Genomic DNA, 14789 nt, shown 5'->3' on the forward strand with positions numbered 1-14789 from the left:
AGAAAAAATATATATATTTAAAATATAATTTATTATTGTGATGGCGAAGCTGAATTTTCAGCAGCAATTACTCCAGTCTTCAATGTCACATGATCCTTCAGAAATAATTCTGATATGCAGATTTGGTGCTCAAAAAACATTTCTTATTATTTTCAAGATTGGAAAAAAAACTTTCATATAGCTTAATATTTTGAGGAAACTGATCTTTTGCAAATGTTAATAAATAAATAAATAAATAAATAAATAATCTTGACCCCAAACTTTTGAATGTAGCATAACACTTCTGTTAATACTTTAAAACTTATATAATTTAAATAATTATAAAAGTATTCAAATTCATTATTAAAGCCTTACAATATGCATTCTAAAGTGCATTTCATTTCGTTTTAACCACAGTTATAATAAATTTACATCTACTCTCATTTACACTATTCATATGAATATTTATAGTGATTTTTGTTTAACTTAGAAAAAGTGTTTGTAAATAATAGTAAGGAAACTCTGTTTCATTCTGTTGAGGCAAATCAAAACAACTGAATTTACAGTTTTGTTCTCAGGTCTTAACCATAAAGCATCAACCACCATTCAATTTGCAAAAAAGTAAACTAAAAATCACCACGTGCATTCACAAACATAAACACAGCGAAACTCTAAAGCTTTGACTTCCATTTATTTTGTGGTGCCCTTTCCTCTGTGCCTGCATGATATGAGTTGCGTGGTAAGCGAAACTCTAAAGCTTTGACTTCCATTTATTTTGAAATGTCCTCAGCCTAGTTTTCCTCCTCACTGCTCTCTGTAAATTAACTTCCATTTATTTTGAAATGTCCTCAGCCTAGTTTTCCTCCTCACTGCTCTCTGTAAATTACCCAGAAATACACAGTGCCGGTAATTGATCTGATATAATCTCTCACCAGTCCTCCATGAGATGAGACCAAATTGCTGCGGCGCACACTCATGCACACCAATTCAATTATTGCAAGAATTACTTGTCATATCCACTTCCCTCTCTATTTAATGCCGTAAATTTGATCCTTTTGAGAATAACACGAGGAGACGTGATGTTTAGTGTTTCATAAATGTTAACCCAGCAAAAAGAGAATGTAATGAGCTTGGTAAAATGGGCCCTCTCAGTTTTGTGTAACACACCGATGGTCGTAGTTCCCGTGTTTCACCGCTGGTTGGCACTCTTGCTACACGGTTTTGGCTTAAAAATATAAACCTTACTTTTCTCAGTGAAAAAAAATAACAGTTACAGATTCCCTCAGCTGGATCTTCCACATTTGTGTCACGCCGTTCGGCAAAATCTTGCATGCTGTTCTGTAAGCCAAGTGGCCATTTTTTCAGCAGCTGCAGTGTGCAAGAAGATGCTCTGCCACCTGACAGAGTCATACAGAGGGCAAACTACCGTAGCTTGTTCACACACACCGCCTGTCAGCTAGGCTCACAGCAGAACCGACTTCTCTCATAGTAGCGCTCCATGCCCGCTCTGTCATTCAGAAGAGATTACTTCTAGCAACACAGATCCAGTGTGAGCCTGGGGGTCTGGTGGGGGGCCGGTAAACTCCCTGTGGTTGCGGAGATTGCTTTCCATCTTCGGTTCACCCTGGTATTTCCGTCCCCAGCATGGAGAGGATCAGAAGTAATGCACCACAAGTGTAGTTTTAGAGGGGGATGTGGCCGTGAAGAATGAGCTTGAATAATGTGACACTTCAGCTATCGACAAAACATGAGACTGCGTCTGCATTTCAGCTGTTGTTTGTGTGTGTGTGTGTGTGTGTGTGAGAGAGAGAATGAGTGTTACTGTGACTTATTGTATTATGGGTTTTTATTCATTCTGTTTACATGAACATTAAATAATGACCACGTTCATGTACAATTAAATGATGTTGTGTTGTATTCTAGAAACATACATTTTTAGCAGATTGTTTAAAGACATTTTCAGAAATTTTGGTATATATTATTTCAGTAAAAATAACTAGAAAAAAATGTTTTTAATATATATATATATTTTTTTTTTAAGAAATTGGCTATATGTAATATATGTGTATATAATATACTGTATATAATTTTTTGTGATATTTTTTGTTATTGATTTTAAAAAACTTTTGACATCTATATACACATTTTAATCACACATTTCAATGTATCTATTTAACTTCTTTCAATCTATAGATATCTATCTACTATATTTATGTATCGATTGATACTAGAATGATCCAAAATACATTGAAATACAATTAAATTATGTTCCACAGTATGTATGTATGTTTTACCGCATGTCAAGCTTTACAAACAATTTTACAATTTTTAAATAGTGGTCACATTTCAAGAAGTACTTAACCTCAGAATGTCTAAATGCAAATTCTGCTTTTGGAAATCTTACCAAATGTATTTTGTCTTGATCCGCTTTCATTTTTTTTTTTTTTTTCAGTTGTTGTAAATATACATCTGCAAATATAAGCTGTAAATTTGTTACTTTATTCCCTATTTTCAAACAGCCATATTGAGCAGTGTACTTGAGTATTTGTCTTTGTGTGAAGAGTACTATTTGACAGATTGATGAGTGTTCTTTTCCTCTTACACAGGTCGCCTGTCTGATCCGTGTGCCGACTGAAGTAGTAAAGCAGAGGACACAGGCCAGTCCCTCTCTCAATACCTACCGAGTGCTGCTGAATACACTACAAGAAGAGGTATGTGTATTCAGGATCCGTATCCTTCAGCTTGACTTACAGTGAACAATGCACTCGAGCTGTCGTGTTACTGACAAATGCACTGCTGAACTGATTGATATATTAGGCTTTTTGTATGGTCAGTTATGAAAATGCAATGTCTTTTTGTCTGTGCAGAGATGACAACTCGTTTTGATTTCTCATTGCAGGGTTTCAGAGGCTTGTACAGAGGTTATGGCAGTACAGTACTTAGGGAGGTAGGCTGGCTTTCCTGTATACACATCAAGTACTGGTCCTCCGTTATTTCACAGAAATATGACTGAAAAACTGAAAGTGTGGACACTTTCGGTGTGAATGACCACTAATTCAACATGACACAGCAGTAGCTGAAGTTACTGATCAAAAGTAGGCTTTTGTTTTAATTGTTTGTAGGTGAATATCCACTTCTTCCAGTGCTGTTTGTTCTCTGAGATCTTAAGTATCTTGATACAGTCTGTTTGATTTACTGACTGAGAAACCGCTTTGGACGATTCAGTCAGAGAACAGTCTGAATGAGAGCAAATTGAAAGTTTTCAAACCAGTTTGACCACTTCACTGAAAATAATCTAAAATGCATTTAAAAAAAATCCCTATTTAAGAAATAAAAAATTCTAAAACTGTCGTCATTTACTCACCCTCATGTCATTTCTAACCTCAGTCTCAGTGTTTTTGTCCATATAATGAAAGTCAAATGGGTTCAATGTAATTTTTTGGTAAAAACAGCTTTTTATTATTATTATTATTTTTTTATTTTATTTTTGTTTTCATTTTTTTCCACAGAAGAAAGTAAGTCAAACAGGTTTTGAACATGACAGTGAGTAAATGATGACAGAATTGTCATTTTTTTGGGGTTCCTTTAAGCAAGATTTTGACCCCTTTCTATTCTGAATTTCAGTTTGCTCATTCAAGCATTTTTTTTTCAATTTATCTAGCTAATTAAACTAATTAGCAGTGGAACAAGCAGCCGGCAGAGCAACCACAAGGTGAAACACACCATAGCCATAAAAAGAAGGTGTTTTTTTAAATGGATCTCTCATTCTCACCCTTTGATTAATCATCTGCTTCCTCGCACAGCTGCATCGCATGATAATGCTTATCGAGTTATAGGAAAAGCTCATAATTTTTCATTTGTTTTCTGAATGTATTTTCTCCTTCTTCATGTCATGTTCGGACAGAAGATGAAGATAAAGTGAGTGAAATATTCAAAATCAAAGAATTTGTTGTCTGCATGAAGGTGACACTCATTTTTTCGTGAGCTGATATGGTCTCTCACTGCGGGGCGATCCTGTACTTATTTTCCGCCTCACTTAACACACGTTATTCACACATACTCCATCTGGACATAGAACAACAAGCTTTTTCTGATTTCTCCAAGGGCTTCTGAATAAATGAATGCATTTTGGATGTGAGCAGGCAGCTCAGGCTGAATACTAAGGGGCAGATAAAATAGAGGTGCCGAGAGGTGCCCCGCTTCTTCCTTGGGATTGGCTTTGACGTGTGTCAGGAAGCTAATTCATTTTCTCGGCCCGCTATCTTATCCAGCACTGCAAACCTGTCAGGGTAAGTTTGTTTACCCTGGATGTCGAGTCCTCCTCACGCAAGGATTTAATTGGGGTCTTCTCCATTATGCAGATTCATTAAAGAACCCCGTACAAGAGGTCGTGATGCAATACAGCCCACCGATATGCACTAGTTGATCACGAGAAGAGAGATAGAATGGCAAGCAGTGAACTGACAAACAAAAAGGCTGGTGTGAAAAGGAATTATCATACATGATACATGAAGTCAATATAAAAGAATAGTCAAGGGTAAATCTCATCATTTACCATCAGTGTTTGCCCGTATGCTCACCAAGACTGCATTTATTTAAGAAAAAATATAGTAAAAATAGCAATATTGTGAAATATTACTGTTACTATTTAAAATAACCATTTTATTTTTTAATACATTTTAAAATATAATTTCTTCCTGTGATGGCAAAGCTGAATTTTTAGCAGTCATTACTCCAGTCTTCAGTGTCACACGATCTTTTAGAAATCATTCTGATATGCTGATTTGGTGCTCAAGATATATATATAACAATATATATATATATATATATATATATATATATATATATAATATATATATATATATATATATATATATATATAAAACAAAGTAAAAGTCTTTACTGTCACTTTTAATCAATTTATTGCATCCCTGCTGAACAAAGTTTTTTTTTTTTTTTTTTTATTTATTTTTTATCTTGCATTTCTTGCTTAAGATTTCTGTTTTCAATGCGCTGTGGCTATTTAAGTCATTTTTCACTAAATATCTGACCTATTGTTGCACCTATAAGTTTAATGTTCTATTTGAATGAATCGTTATTTTGTGTGCAACTCTTTTTAAATGTCTTCTGAATTATTTTTTACAAATCAAACCGATTATTGACCTCTGCCCCAGCGATCCGGCTACAACGTTTAACAGGAGGTGATTTTCAGTGAAAAATGACTTCAATTTGTCTCTATTCCTCATATAAAGCTACCAACTGACTCCAAAAGACTTGAAATATAAAAACAAGACTACATATTAGTCAAACACAAGTTGTTAGGGTTCTATCTTATAGGGTGTGTCCTGGTTTTGGCCACTAGAGGGCATAACAGGATTAGGACAAATCTGATAACCATCTGCATGGAAGCTGAAAAGATCACAGCACTCAGATTTCAAGAACCATCATAACATGACAACTTTAATCAAATTTATGAAAGCTGAATGGAAGATAAAACGATTTCCTCTAGCTTACTCTTTTGTAACCCATCTCTTGACATTTTTGCTGCAGTGAAACCATAGTATTAAAAATGAATAATAACGGATTTTGTAAGAAATGTTTCTGTCATGTTGACAGAGATATGTGATCATATCACTTTCTCATGACACTCACCCGAGAGAAAGTGTGAGATTGAGATAGACAGGAGAAGAGTGTTATTGGAGATACAGCTCACAGTACTGTTGGTTTTCATCTGACAGAGCTCATCGTACATCAGCACAGATGTGAGAGCAGAGGGAAGGGGAGGAGAGGAGACTGGCAACCCTGTAAGAATGTAGTTATGAAACACCTACGCCTTGAGCTGTGCTCTTGTCAACTTCTGCATTAGTTGTTGCCAAGATGATATTGACCTAGATAAAGACCTTGTTTTTCTAAAAGCATTTCTTAACAAATTAATTCAGACTCCTCTCATTTTCATTCCTCTCTTTCTTGCTCCAACCTTCCTCTGATCTCTAGTTGAACCTGAAGGCAAAGAGCCCCAGAGGTCTTGGACCTGCCCGAGTTCAATTTGTCAGACTTATCCCTGTGTTTATGTTGCTGTTGTTCATTGGTCACAGTGGACTGTGCAGCTAACAGGTGGAAGTGTGTATGTTTGACCTGCAGTGCAGTGTGGATTTGCTGCCCTCTTCTTCTAACACAAGCACGGAGAGGATAAGAGGCAGGGGTATGCGCTTTTCTTTATGCTTGTCTGGTGGATTCATTCTAAAATCAATTTCCTTTCAGATTTCCACAGTCCTTTGTTCTCTACATTTAACTTCTTTCAACTGTCATTTCCAAGCATTTACAGATTGAGAGCAAGAATGTTATTTTGACCCTTTCAACAAAGTCCTCTTAAAAAGGGGCTTTAAAATATTCAGCCCTCAGAGATCCAGCATTGATATAAGAGGCTTTTGAGTATTTGGGATGATTTGTTCTGTTTCAGATGGAAAAACAGAGTGTGAAAAGTGGAAAAAAAAAAAAAAACTGAAGCAATTTTCTCTTTCCCAGTGTACATTTTTACAACATTAAGGAATATTATGTTATGTTTATGTTTTATTTATTACATTTTTCCTCCTATCACTAAACATTGGTCAAATAATAAGTTAGTAATGCTGTCAGCAGACAGTGTAAATAGACTGTTACAAATAAATGTTCTTTTGAACTTTCTATTCATCAAAGACAAGACTAAATTTTTTAAATAAATTAATTCAGCAAGGATGCATTAATTTCTATTCATCAAAGACTGTTACAAATAAATGTTCTTTTGAACTTTCTATTCATCAAAGAATTCTGAAAAAGCAAATTAATCTTTGCGTCACAAAATAAATTGTGTATTAAATATATATTAAAATAGTTATTTCCAATGATAACAATATTTCACAATATTACTGTTTATACTGTTTATGAGCCTAAGGTAAAGACTGTGCGTAAGACCCTATGCATTTAAATGGTAGTGTATGTTCTTGTTTATTGCTGCTGCGTAATGTAGTTTTAACCTATATTTGGTGAAAAATTGATAATTAAGTGCTTTAGACAACTCTAGCAATACTGCAATGGGTTTATGAGGATTGAACTTTATTTGTCAGGGCTGGATTTAATCTAACTTCAATCAGATATTTTCAGAGCTCAGCCTTCCAGTTCTTTAGCCCTGCCTCATTACTCTGTGATCTTTTTTATTGTCTTTATTTTATCTGATTAGACGACATTAAACCTGCTTGCCATGCACATTCCTCAGCCTATTTCACAATCATGTGTGACGTGAATGTGTGAGAATATTATGTATATATGCATATAGCATTGATCCATACCGGTTTGTATTTATTGTTTCTCAGCTAGTTGGCTGGCTGGCAGTATTTCTGATTATTTGAACTGTGGCGTATATGAGTGAACGATTTACAGCACACGTGTGGAGGGGCAGAGACTTCATTTCTATCCTCCACCTGAGCACATCCTGCCTCCAGCTGAAATGTGAGAGTTTTGAAGAATGTGTTGTGGTGTCAGGATAAAGGTGCTGTTCCCATACTGGCTGTATATTGAAGAGGGCTGGTGCTGGCATGGAGGCTTGCATGTCAACCGTGCGTGACGTGGCAGAGCAACTGTTGCCGAGGCTGTTGGTGAGAAAAAAAGATTCAGCTCTCTCCAAACCTCAAACTAAACTGCTAATCCAGCTCCCACTGGGGCAATGAGCCTCATATTCCATATCTACACCACTGATGGCACTCACACTCATTCAGCTGACTAGTGCTGCTTCCCGGGTTCTGTTCCATTTCAGAACTGAAGTGAGAGTGCCTTTTAAAATTCAGTTCTGAAATGAAAGAAAGTAGAATTACAACAAAAAAGAAAAAAAAAGGATTTTTTTTTTCACCCATTAAATTAAAAAAAAATACTTTTCTTGAAACATTCGCTGATTTAATAATATTAATGCACTCTTTGAAATGACACTATTAAAAGTACCATTTACCGTTAAGTTTGTTTCACTGTATTTAAATAATTTTCATAAATATTAATGAAATAACACTTTCTTTCTCAGAATCCTCTAATTTACCAAAAATTCTTTACAATGGAGCCAAACATTCATATGGAATGAGTAAAATTATTTAAGAGATGTCAATATTCGTTTTTTTTTTAGTTCACTGAAAAAACGTTGTGGACATGTGGTGCTGTTTGGCAAACTTAAAATGTCTTTCATTACTATATTCATAATTTTGACATTATTGAACATAATATATTGATATAAATATAAAATATTGAAATATATAAAACATAAATAATAAATGGACAAAATTTGTAAAAAGAAATAACAATGTAATTCATTGTTTTCTTTGGTAAAGGGTAAATACAATAAGGTTCCACTAGTTAATGTTGTTTAATGCATTAACTGACATTAACCACAATACATGTGGTTGAAAAAAATGAACAATACATTTATTAAAGTATTTATTAGTCATTTTTAACATTAGTTAATAATGTAAATGTTCATTGTTAGTTCATGTTGGCACAGGTGCATTAAATAAAATTAACAGCTGCAGTTTTTGATTTTTATAATGTTGAAATTAACACTAAGAATAATAAATGCTTTACAGGTTTTTTGTTGTTGTTGTTGTTGGCTTTTGTAGTGATAACGGTACATGTTTGGTATGGTGCTCTGTTTGATTGCTATGTTTGTTTTCTTTCGATTGCACTTCAGAAAATTACACTTCTTGTGGACCAGACTTCATGTCGACAGTCAGAAATCTGACTACGTGAGACTATTTGCAGCTTGAACAAAATGACCCAAGGAGAATTGTGTCTGGTTTGCAGATGGTGCTGATGTAGTGTAGTGATGTTTGGGCCAAAGTGTAGAGAGGTTTAGCTGTGTGTGTGATGAGTTGACTCTGTGCACCTCGTCCACTCTTTCCACTCTCCGAGGGACTGCTTTTGGCGGGTCTTCTCACAAGGCTGTTGATCAGCATTAGAGGAATCCTCTCATGTGATAGCGTTGAACAAGACACTTCATTTGTCTGGGTTTTCCTGAGGAGTCGAATTGGATTCAGACATTTATATGTGTAGAAAAGAGCCGTCTCACATGCACACACTCACATATGAACACTTGAGGTAGCAGCGTAATATACAGAGATTGATGTACAGTTCATGTTGTTGGTGTACACTTCAGACTCCCATTCTTCTTCGACTCCAATCTGTCATCCTTTTGATTCATGCCTCTTGGTGGGACTCCTGTCTAGCGCTGCTGTTAAATGATCACTTTACCCACAATCCACATGTTAGTCTCTGATAGCGTAACAATCACAAGACTAGCTCCTCTCGCCAAGCTTTCTGGAATGGGGCCCTCAGAACGGCTTGAAATGTTGATATTTTTTCCAGCGTCATAACGATCAACCAAATCACCTCAAGAACATAATGGTTTTGTCGATAGATTTCACCTGATCCTAAACAAAAATCTCCACATATGCAGCATTTTTTAACGTGAACGTATGGACACCTGTGACACATCAGTCATGATACAATATGTATGCGATTGGATTGCATTTGGAACAGCAGCAAATGCATGAGTGAATCTTAGAAATGTGTTTTGAAATGCATAAATGCAGCTATAGATGTAGTAAAGGCACATTTATCCTGGGTGAGAAAAATGTTAATCGTGATATTATGCAGACAACACATGGAGAATGCCAAAACTAATTAAAAATATTATGTTGCAAATATTCATTACTTTGACACTTTATATGTAATTTAATACAGTGCATCTTTTTTCAACCTGTTATTAGAGTACTGATAGTTGTATAAACCTGAAAAGAAACATTTTTAATTTGGTTCAGATATATAATTCAAATACATTTATTGTTTCTTTATTCCATATTTTCAAAAGCTGTTGCTGTCAATAGAATAAATTGAGTGTTTTTTGTTGTTGTTATTATTATTGTCAAATTGAAAGTTTACATGTATGTGCTCACTTTGACATTCCTAAATACATTATGTGTGTGTGTGTGTGTGTGTGTGTGTGTGTATATATATATATATATATTATATTTATATATACACACACACACACACACACACACACACACACACACACACATAATAGTAAAGAAATTAATACATTTATTCAGCAAGGATATTAAATTGATCAGAAGTAACAGTAAAGACATGGACATTGTTACAAGAGATTTCAAATAAATGCTGTTCTTATGAACTTTGTTTGAACTTTATCAAAGAATCCTGCAATAATCTATCACAGTTTCTAATATTTTAAGCAGCACAACAGTTTTCAAAATTTAGCTATAATAAGAAGAAATGTTTCTTAAGCACCAAATCAGCATTTTAGAATGATTTCTAAAGGATCTTGTGGCACTGAAAACTGAAAACGTTTTAAAATATTAAAATAGAAAATGGAAACTTTAAATTGTAATATTTCAGTGCTAAAGTTTTTTTTTTTATTTTTTTTCTAAAATTTTCTGCTGAAAATTTTCATCCATCTATGAATTTGAATCCCCCTGATACACTCTTAATGATTGTATCTGCACAGTTATAGTTTGATGCAAGTAAAAAAGATTTAGGGGTATTTTTGATGTTCAGAGAAGCGAGATGTCAACTTTGCATGTTCTAGTTTTTATCGTATTTTGTTGTTGTTTTAATTAGCGTATCTCGCTAGGTCCTGGGGTTATGTTTGCTTCCCACAATTTTCTGCGTGTTTGCCTCAATCTGAGCAGAAAACCATCTCAGCCCCTCACATATGGTTTCAATAAGGGCCGCCGGTCTGGCTGGGGACCCTGAGAGAAAGAGGGGTTGGGTTGTTGGGGTGGTTCTTGTCCCTTTGCTGGCCCACAGACCTATGACCTGAGCTTGAATATGCCTCTGAGCAACAACGAACTAACATGCTCACACTTACCCAAACATGCATAAAATCAGTGTTCAGATTGTGGCTCTAGGGGCTCCCCACCAACCTCTCTGAGGCGAAGCATTTGTAAAGATTTATTTGATACATATATATCAAGTAAAAATCATAACATTAAAACTAAGCAGCCGATCTTGCCTTACATGTACAACACACATACTAAATTATGTTCTTAATTTAAACAAAACAACCAGCCATCAGTTCCCAATACAGAACAACCAGTGTTCAGGTCCCATTGCTTTGTTTAAATTACAGCTCTGTGCCAGTAAATATATAATATTATTTCATTATAATTTTTTTATTTTATTTTATTTTAGTTGATACATTCAATTAAGCATTTTTGTGCCTGCCACATTTAAAGCCTTTATCAACAAGTAGTATTGTGAAATATAATTACGATTTAGAATAACTGCAAAGCTGAACTTTACATTATTATAATGCAATAATGCAAGAGGTTTTATATTTTAATATACTTTGTATTTTCAAATATTTCCAAATGAATATAATTCTAATCTAATTATGCTTGCATCAGAAGGCAGTAAGGGAAGGATCCTCCTTTTCATGAAAGAGCAGTGCCCTTGTAAACCAAGTGTGAGGTTAACCTCTAATTGCAGGGTGAGTTTCACACTCACACTGTGATTTATTTCCCTCATGCCATCTCTTGCTCCGTCCTTTCCCAAAATCGTTTTCATCTTATTTCTCCCCAATATTCTTTTCAAAACACTCTCTGCCTTTCATTTTGAATACATTCTTTTTTTTTCTCAGTAGTTTATCTCCGGGGCAGTGATGCTTGTGTGTCCTGGAGTTGTGTACTTAACCCCAGTTGTCTCTGGAGAAAAAATGGCGTCTGAGCACCGAGCTGCATGATAATGGGAGGTTGAAGGTGAACGGCTTTACGAGACAGTTAATGTTATTATTACAGCTTGAGTGAGGCTCGGACCGGGAGCTTGTTCCGATCGATAATTATTTCGGATTTGGTTATAGCATTGCATTTGAGGTTTTAACCAATTATCATGTCTCAGATGTGGAACAATAAATAGCTTGCTGATTTTCGTCCACATGTTTGACCCAGCTATCAGCACTGACTTCACATTTCAGTATTTCCTGTGTCCAAATGTGTAAGGCCAACAGATGTTGAAGTAACAAATGTCTCATGCCAGATTTTATCTGGCTGGACAATATGAATGAGCTCCCATTGTTTTAGCACATAATATAAATCACAGAACGCACAATGTCATCTATTAGCAAGCAAGTAATCATGGCCAATTCGACCATACTATTGCTCTCCTGAGGGACAGTATTGGACTAAATTGAATGAAATCATGGTGATGTCATTTCAAACTGCATGCTGGAAAGGCCATAAATGTGACTGTGATTAGTTTACTAGGTAAAAATTGTGTTTTTGCTTGGGTAAGGATAAGCTTCCGTAACCATAACTAATATCAGATAAATTTGGAAAAAAACTATATCTGCGTAGATGATTGTTGAATTGGGAGGACGCACCTGCTGAAGCACTGACTGCTGAAAGCTGAAGACTGACTGTGATGTTTAGTTTAGCTCACATAACAGCGGCTCACGGCTGGAAACATCTGTAGGGAGCCGTCAGGTTTGGGGGTGAGAGGATGATTTCACTGCTTCATGTCAAATATTGCACTTATTTAACCATCAGAGCGGAGGAAGACTTTCTGGAAGCCCTCACATTTGAATGAAATCGCAAATTCTGTTGCATGATTTTAGCTTCTTTATTTCTTGTTGTGTTAATTATTTTCCAAGTGTTTAGACACCCATTATAAGCAAAAAAACATTGTTAACATTTCAATTCCGCATGTACTAAAAACAGTTCACTTCAGATGCTTTTGTTTGTTCAGGAGAAACAAGAACAAGAACACTTTTACCAAAACTGAACAAGTGTTTGTTTGGCTTTGTAGTTTACCAGTACTGTTATAGAACTGCATGAAGTTCTTATCTTGCAGTAATTATTAGAATATGCTTTAAGTCTTCGCCCTGTAAAACTGAACAAGTGTTTCATACACACAGAACAAGAACACTTTTACCAAAACTGAACAAGTGTTTCATACACACCTTCTGCACAGTGTCTTCCAGATAAGGTTCCAAACATCTTTGTCAGACTGTGGTCACAGAGTTTATACACAATATTACTGCTTGTTGGTTAATGTCAGTGCACATGTTAATGTGAATGCACACCTCATGCCCTAGAAAGCTTGATCACATTCCAAATTCTGTTGCCCGAAGATTTTATATGTGACACCCAACCCTGGTAGTGTTAAATAGGAGTTTTTATATTATTATAAAAAAGTTGGCTTTTATTTTGTATTATTATATAAATTATTATTGTATACGGTTTTTTTGTACTATTTTAAGTTCCTGTAAAAAAGGCTGTAAATACAATAAAATAATCAAAATAATTAACCACTTGATTTTTGATCTATAGAAAGCAGAATGAAATTGTAATATTATCAGATCTGGTGAATGTGAAAAAAAAAAAAAAAAAAAAAAAAATCAAGAATAAATAAATTTCAATTAAATTTCATTATGATTTTTATTTCTTCCACACTCCTCTTGGCCATCTAAGGGTCCCTGGGACCCAATTTGAATACTTCTGGTAACCAGTGAGTTCTGCCAGTCTCTTCTGGCTCATCTTTTATCTTCTCTCAATCACTCTTTCTCTTCTGGCTCATCTTTTATCTTCTCTCAATCACTCTTTCTTTCTAAGACTTTCTCTGGTGCCCCCAAGGACCGCCATCTATCTCGCCAGCACTGTCAGCACCTTATTGGACTGGCCAGAGGCATCAGATGTCACATTCACACAGATTATAAATTGACTCACTAAAAGATTTCCTCTCACATCATGCTCTGTTCATGTGACCGGGACAAGTTTCTGTGTTTGTTTGTGTGCGCGCAAAAAAAAAAAAAAAAAAAAAAAAAAAAAAAAAAAAAAAAAAAAAAAAAAAAAAAAAAAAAAAAAAAACACCCTTCATGTGACCGGGACAAGTTTCTGTGTTTGTTTGTGTGCGCGCATGCACCTGTACCTTACATTGGTCACTGCTGGACTTAAATTTCCTGTTTTGTTGCCGGGGCATTCACCTGTTCGAATGTGAACAAAGGAAACAAACGGTTCGGCTGTGGACCCGGTAGCTTGTTGATAGGGGTGCGGTCTATGTTTTCACTGTTCTTTTATTCACTTGTTGCTTCAGCCTGGCACAATGCAACCCCAGCCAGAAAATCCCCCAACAATGTAAATATTATGTGACGGTTCTGGGAAGCGTTTTCGCTCATGTCAATGGAATTGCACACTTGAATATTTGCCAGTTCACTGATTCCAAACAGTCCTTAACCACATAACCCCTCCCTTGCTTCTTCATTTCTTCTCTTTCTTTCCCCCTCCAGCCTTGAACAAGTCTTAATTTGTTTAGAATATTATTACCCAGAACTCTAACTTGCTTCTCTCAGGTGCTGATGGAAACTAGGGAGTTTCTGAAATCTGATTGGCTGGCCGCATCATTCCGCACCTCCTGATTGGCCGATCGGAGCATTCTAGCACTCCAGGCTTGTCCAAGCAGAGTCAGCAAAAGTGTTCATGTGAGGCATTCAGCCTGTCAGAATTCCTCAGCAAGTGGATTCACATATCCAAACACAAAAGAGTATTGAACTCTTTAGTGCTGCTGATTCATGCTTTCTCCATGCATTCTAAAAAAAAAAAGGGTTTTTGCAGCAATGTCATAAAAGAACCATTTTGGATTCCCCCAAAGAACATGTTTTGCTTACATGTTTGCTGGGGTTTTTAACTGATTAGTGCTTTTTTCTGTTATGTAAAGAGAGCGTGTGCGGTCTCCAGGTTGGGTAAATTAGGTAAACCACTGGGTTCTCTATTTGGGGGATT

General features: G+C 35.6%; 1 protein-coding gene across 2 annotated transcripts in view; it reads left to right on the forward strand.

Moving 5' to 3' along the window:
• The window catches only part of LOC109061622 (S-adenosylmethionine mitochondrial carrier protein-like), a 52014-nt gene that overhangs the window by 13430 nt on the left and 23795 nt on the right, over positions 1 to 14789 (forward strand). For both annotated transcript variants that reach the window (XM_042766187.1, XM_042766188.1), the window contains exons 4-5: positions 2586 to 2690; positions 2879 to 2926. In XM_042766187.1, coding sequence (XP_042622121.1) covers positions 2586 to 2690; positions 2879 to 2926 — 153 coding nt within the window. The remainder of the gene's footprint in view (positions 1 to 2585; positions 2691 to 2878; positions 2927 to 14789) is intronic.

The sequence above is a fragment of the Cyprinus carpio genome, chromosome A11 (assembly GCF_018340385.1).
Source record: "Cyprinus carpio isolate SPL01 chromosome A11, ASM1834038v1, whole genome shotgun sequence".
NCBI classification, from domain to species: domain Eukaryota; kingdom Metazoa; phylum Chordata; class Actinopteri; order Cypriniformes; family Cyprinidae; genus Cyprinus; species Cyprinus carpio.